This window comes from Quercus robur, chromosome 9 (assembly GCF_932294415.1).
Source record: "Quercus robur chromosome 9, dhQueRobu3.1, whole genome shotgun sequence".
NCBI lineage: Eukaryota > Viridiplantae > Streptophyta > Magnoliopsida > Fagales > Fagaceae > Quercus > Quercus robur.
The window spans coordinates 19,441,207-19,447,206 of record NC_065542.1 but is presented as its reverse complement, the minus strand read 5'-3'; the positions used below and the strand labels follow the sequence as shown (position 1 = coordinate 19,447,206).

The 6,000-nt window shown below is 36.6% G+C and overlaps 1 protein-coding gene across 1 annotated transcript; it reads right to left on the bottom strand.

Moving 5' to 3' along the window:
• Window positions 1-305: 305 nt before the first annotated feature.
• LOC126700810 (uncharacterized) lies at window positions 306-2,221 on the bottom strand. Its single transcript, XM_050398994.1, has 4 exons — window positions 1,614-2,221; window positions 1,346-1,526; window positions 982-1,254; window positions 306-800 (listed from the first exon to the last, which is right to left on the bottom strand). The coding sequence occupies exons 1-4, from the start codon at window positions 2,219-2,221 to the stop codon at window positions 306-308; spliced, it is 1,557 nt and encodes a 518-aa protein (XP_050254951.1).
• Between the last annotated feature and the right edge of the window lie 3,779 nt (window positions 2,222-6,000).

The following is a 6,000-nucleotide window of genomic DNA, read 5'->3' as shown; positions in this document are numbered from 1 at the left end:
CCCTAAGTGTGTGAAACTCTGGCTGTGAGGAAGAGAACCATCCTGCTCTCCTGTGAGATGGCCTAACTTGATTTCCTTGATGTGAAGCTTGATTTCCTTGCTATGAGGATGAAGGTTGAGTGGTAGACCTCATGTTGTAAGTTTGGGTAGGCTGTTAGGATGGTGGCTGGGGTGCAGGCTAAGGTTTAGATCCAGATCTGGTACTAGGTGAAGGCACCCTTCCCTTTGCATGCAACAAAACCTAGTTTTAGTACATGAATACCTTTGTAAGTTTAAAAACAAGTTTTTTTTTTTTTTTTTGCCATTTAAGTCCCAATTACGTACAGCTTTTTCTCCCTAATGATGCTAGCCTTGCACCCTCTTGAATTATGCCCTTCCTTTTTGCATTTCCTACACGTTATAGGTCTGTTCAGCCTACTTGCTTTGTAAGGGTTCCTAGGCTCATCAGGAGCCCTCTTTCTTTGCTTTGGTGGCCTGCCCGGTGGTTTGTATATGTGAGGTGCTAGGGGAGCAAGCTGTCCAATTTTAGCCCATTCTAAATGGCTAGGCATAGGAGGAAGTACATACTTGTGTATCTCCATGTAAGTTTCTTTGTGGTAGCATAGGTGGGTGTAGTCTTCTGGTGTCTCAATGTTTGTAGAAATGACTGTTATGGCATGTTTGCATGGAATGCCATTTAAATCCCAAGACCTACAGCTACATGTCTTCTTGAAAAGATCAACTACATGCCTCTTATACAAACTGGCTACCTCATAAAGGAAATTGCCAGCTAGGGTAGCACTAAATGGCTTGCTTTCAAGCTTCAATTTCTCCAACTTATTGTATGCTTGGACACAACTTTCTAGCATACTTCTCTATTCCTTTCCTTTTTCTGTAAAGCCTAGTCATAAGTCTAACCCTAACCCACTCCAACATTGCCAAGATAGGCTTGTCCCTAGACTTCAATATCATTGAGTTAAAAGACTCACTCAAGTTATTTACCAAACAATCTGTTAAGGCCCTAGGAGTGAAGTGTGACCTTGTCCACAGTGCAGGTGCAATGTTTGCAAGATATTGATATGCCTTTTCATCCAAATCCTTTATACACTGCATGCCTCTCTCAAACTCCTTTACTGTTGTGGCAGCAACACACCTCCACAGTGCATCCTTCAGCTCCAATCCCTTGTGATCGACTTTGAAATTTTTGTAGATGTGTTTCACACAATATCTATGCTCCATAGTAGGGAATAGTGTCTCTATTGCAGGTATAAGCCTCTACAAGTAACCAAACAAACAAACAAACAAAACTTGTTAGTTCAGCAAACGAAGTAAACCATTCAAGTATATCTGAACAAAACTTTCATACCTTCTGCCTATCAGAAATGAAGACTAATTGAAGCTCCTCTGGCCTCCCTATATCATCAGCAAATATTTCCAAAAAGCATATCCAAGACTCCTTGTTTTCTTGTTCCACAACAGCCATGGCTACTAGAAAAATATTGTCATTTGCACCCTTGGCAGTGGTAGATAAGATTTGCCCACTAAATCTGTGTTTTATGTGACAACCATCTAAACCTATAAATAGCCTGCATCCACCTAAAAATCCTACCATCTAAGCATTGAACCTAACATACATCTTCTTAAATTTTGGCTGGAAAGTCTCATTATCCATTTCTATCTGCACTATAACCCTACTCCCCTTGTCTATAGTGTTTATCATTCGTGCATAGTCCCTAAGGACACCATATTGCAATTGCTCATCTCCATTGATCAAATCCTTTGCCTTTCCCTTTGACCAATACGCTTGGTTTACACTTAGGTTAACAGGTAAATTTTGTATCACATGGTTGTGTACACCACTCATCTCCCAATTTGGATTTTTGCTAAAATCCTCAATGAACTTCTTAGCAACATAAGCTGATGTTGCTTGGCCATTTTTAAAAGACTTGGGGCAAGTACACTCATCAATCAAGGTCTTAATCTGAAATGTTAGCTCTCCACTTATCTGAGATGCATAACATCTCCAACCACACTTATGCTTACAGTGAACTGATATCTTGGTCCTCTCATTCAGCTTGAATTTGATGTCAACAGGTTTTTTAATTGCATACTCTCTCAAAGTAGCTCTGAACACCTTTGCATTAGGAAACTTCATCTTCTTCTTCAGTACAACATTTCTCATGTCACTCTTAACATTAAACTCTGGCTGCTCAAGTGCCTGCTCATCATCAGACCCATCCATGTTTACCAGGTCATCCTCAAGAGCTAGCTCAGCCCACTTAGGGGCTACATGGGGTGCATTGCTTGATTCTGGTGCTGCATGAGTGCATTGCTTGATTCTGGGGCCGCATTAGGTGCATTGCTTGATTTTGGGGTTGTATTGGGAGCATTGCCTGATGCTGGGGCTGTATTGGGAGCATCACTTGATTCTGGAGCAAAACCTTGTAGAGCTGAGTTTTGAGTAGCAAATATGTCATCACCAAAGTACTCCCCCTCTTAGCCTTCATATAGCCAATTATCATCATCATTTCCTTCAACATTCTGTTCTTCAACCCTTGCACCAACCTCAACATCATGTTCTTGAACTCTTGCACCAACCTCAACATCCTCAACATTCTCAACATTTTCTTCTTCATCATTCTCAACATCTTCTTCTTCCTCCAATATAACTTCATCATAATTACTCTCCAAATCTATTTCGTCCACCCTTCCATCACCATTTACACCATCTACATCACCACCTATTCTGTCACTCCCCCTCCATCACCACCTACACCATCATCTGCCACTCCCCCTCCATTAGGATGCTCAACTGCTAGTGGCTCCATATCTATGTCATATAGATTATGATTTTGTCAACTGGCCATGCCCTATGAAGGGTAGTCATGTTCACCACATTTGGATTTGTTTCTATGACCCTTAAATCATGCTTTAGATCACCTTCAGGAAGTAAATACCTATATCTATTGTGTTCTTTAGGAGCACCAACTAGATGGCATAAATCTTGAATTTCAAAGAAACTCAACTTGTCAGGGTCAATCTCTATCAATGTATGTATAGGCCCACCCACATATCGTAGGGTTGGGTCCTCCACAAAACATCCCCCATGAATTTCAATGTCAAATGTGAAGTCAAGCATTTGCAATTAAAATAAGTAGTTTGTTTACATACTAACATGTAGAAAACAACAGGCCAAAAGAGACAACAAACCAAACATAGTGTTGTTTTGTTTTCATATAAAATTTGTTTTGTTGTTGAGAGACAACACATGGACAAAGGACCACATATAGCACATGCAAAACCAGATTCCCAACAAATTCATAGGGACACACTACCTACAATTCACAAACAAGTGTAATCATTGACAAATAAACTTGATTCTTTTAGGTATATGCATTATATAAACAATCATAGCAGTACATTAGCTGCATCCTAAGTGATTCTACATATAAATAGCAAAATGCACATTTAACATACACCAATTTTGAGAAAATTTTACAAACCCTAACTACGTGGGTGGGTCACGATAAAAAAAATGCCATCAAGAACCCAAATGCAGATCAACAGCAGTCACACATACCTTCCCTAGCTTCAATGTTGCGAAACTTGTGTTTTCTCCCCCTCCAGACACTCCAAACCATGAAGAACATGTTGATCTCACCACAGGTCTCTCTCTCGAAAATTTTATAAGTTTTGGGTGTTTTGATTCGCATTATGTTGTGTTTTGGGGTTAAGAGGTGTTTTTGTAACAGTTGGGCTTGAGGTGGGTTACAGAGATTGACGGAAACATACCACAGGTGGGTTAAGTGACACTTTTCAAACTACGGGTAGGCAAAGTGATTTTTTCCCAAACCATAAGTGGGTTATGTGTAATTACCCATTATTTTATTGAGTAAGGTTTAGACTTAGGTTACAACCAATTTTGTAACTAAATTTTGTCTTTTGTCAAAATTCATCTCTAAAAAAATGATTTTGAGAGTAAGGTTGTAGGCTCAGGCTACAAATAATTTTGTAGCTAAATTTTTTTATTTTTATGATATATATCTAGCAATTTACTTATAAAAATGATATTATGCAATTCAAATAATTTCTTATTAATGTTTAGCACTAGGCTTCTTTTTTTTCTTTTTCTTTTTTGAGAATCCGCACTAGACTTATTCTTAGTTTTTGATTACTTCGGAAAACAAGAAGACTTGGATGCTTAACTAAGGCCTAATGGACTGAATGGACCGAAATGGACTTAATGGACTGAAGTGGACCTCAATAGACTGAATGGACCAAATTGGATTGCAAAAGACCGAAGTTGACTGAAATGGATCAAAGTAGACCAAATGGACCAAAATAGACCAAATGGACGTAAGTGGACTAAAATAGACCAAAGTGGACTGTTGATGATACTCCTTGCAGACTTGTAGTGCCTTATTGCTATTGAATATTGATGCACTTCAGTCCAATTTAGTTCATTTGGTCCACTTCAGTTCAATTCATGACTTATAGTTTAAGGACTGCTAGAATAGAGAATAGTTCATATAACTACAAGGCAACATAGCTTAGTCCTCCATGCTTCCAGCTTCATGAATCAAGGGTCCTTGTATGTATTATTTATCAAATCTCAATATCTCCAACGCTTAAAAGAGGTTACATTAATGGATTGGCTAAAGGGGCTTCATAGACCTTCACCCATAATAATATATGGGTTAGGGGTGTGCATGGGTTGGGTTGGGTCGGGTTCAGAGGATTTTTTGACCCAACTCACATGGGTCGGGTTGAACCCATGGGTTGGACAAAGTTTTTATTATTATTATTATTATTATTATTATTATTCTTAAATTGAGTAGAAAAAAAATATAAATATAAATATATTAAAAAAAAAAACCAAAGATTAGTATTAATGTAACTCCTTAAAGGCAAACAACACTAATGGCTAAACAACAATAGTAATTCACTAGGATTTGTGTAAACTAATTGGCTTTTATATAAAATAGGAAGAGTTGGTTATTTTAAAAAATTTATTAATTATACAATATATTTTAAATATATATATTAAATATATGGGTGGATTAGGTTAGGTTTGGAATTTTATGACCCAAAACCAATGCCACCCGCTATCGAAAAAATTTTTGTAACCCAACCCAACCTAGTGGGTTGGGTCGGGTTGGTTTTGGCGGGTTGGCTAATGAGGGCCCTTAGGGCAATGGTTAACAATCTATTTTAGGAAAGTTTTGACACCACTTTTATGGGAAGAGAAATGCTACGTCTACAACATTTTACAACAAATCACATGTGGTTAGTTGTTATTGGTTCAAATTTGAAACTAACACTAAGATTACTTTTTTGTCTTAACAATAAAAACCAGTAACAACCTACAACTTAAGATTTGTTGTAAAAATATTGTAGATATATCATTTCTCTTTATGGGAAATAGAAAAAGCTGGTAAAACATTAATTGTTTTTTTTTTCCCATAAAAATTTTCTTTAAATGGATTATTAATCATTACCTTAAGAGAATCCATTAGCATTTCCCTAATAATAATAATAATAATAATAATGCAAAGACCAATAAAATGGAGTATTTATTATAAGAATAAAACAAGGACCACAATTTTTTATTTCGGGAAGGAATTTTTATAACATTGATTCTAAATTAATTAATTTATTTGGCCTATCCAAAAATAATAATAATAATAATTTATTTGGTTTTGGTACAATTACCAACATAGAGGGACTTCAGTAAAGGTTCAATCTTTATTGGCAAAGCTTATAATCAACCAAGATAATTGTGTTAATGTTAACTTATTAGTTTTTTTAATTATTGTTAGAATATTGACCTAAATTTTAGAAAAATATAATAATATAATATCATATTACTATAATGATTTTAATAGTTTGGAGAATGTAACAAACTTACAATACTCGATTCGATCATATGATACGATGTTAATAAAGACCCTTCCACCGATCTTAGGAAGGACCTCATTTTAACAACCTTGGACACTTGGCCCAAGGTTTGTCTAGCCCAAC

Bases quoted from the DNA above. Each gene is read 5' to 3' on its own strand.
- LOC126700810 (XM_050398994.1), bottom strand. From the start codon at position 2,221: ATGGATGGGTCTGATGATGAGCAGGCACTTGAGCAGCCAGAGTTTAAT. The intron at 1,527-1,613 runs GTATGTTAGGTT...CATAAAACACAG, and splicing joins CAGCCAAAATTTAAGAAGAT to ATTTAGTGGGCAAATCTTAT. The intron at 1,255-1,345 runs GTATGAAAGTTT...GGTTACTTGTAG, and splicing joins TCATTTCTGATAGGCAGAAG to AGGCTTATACCTGCAATAGA.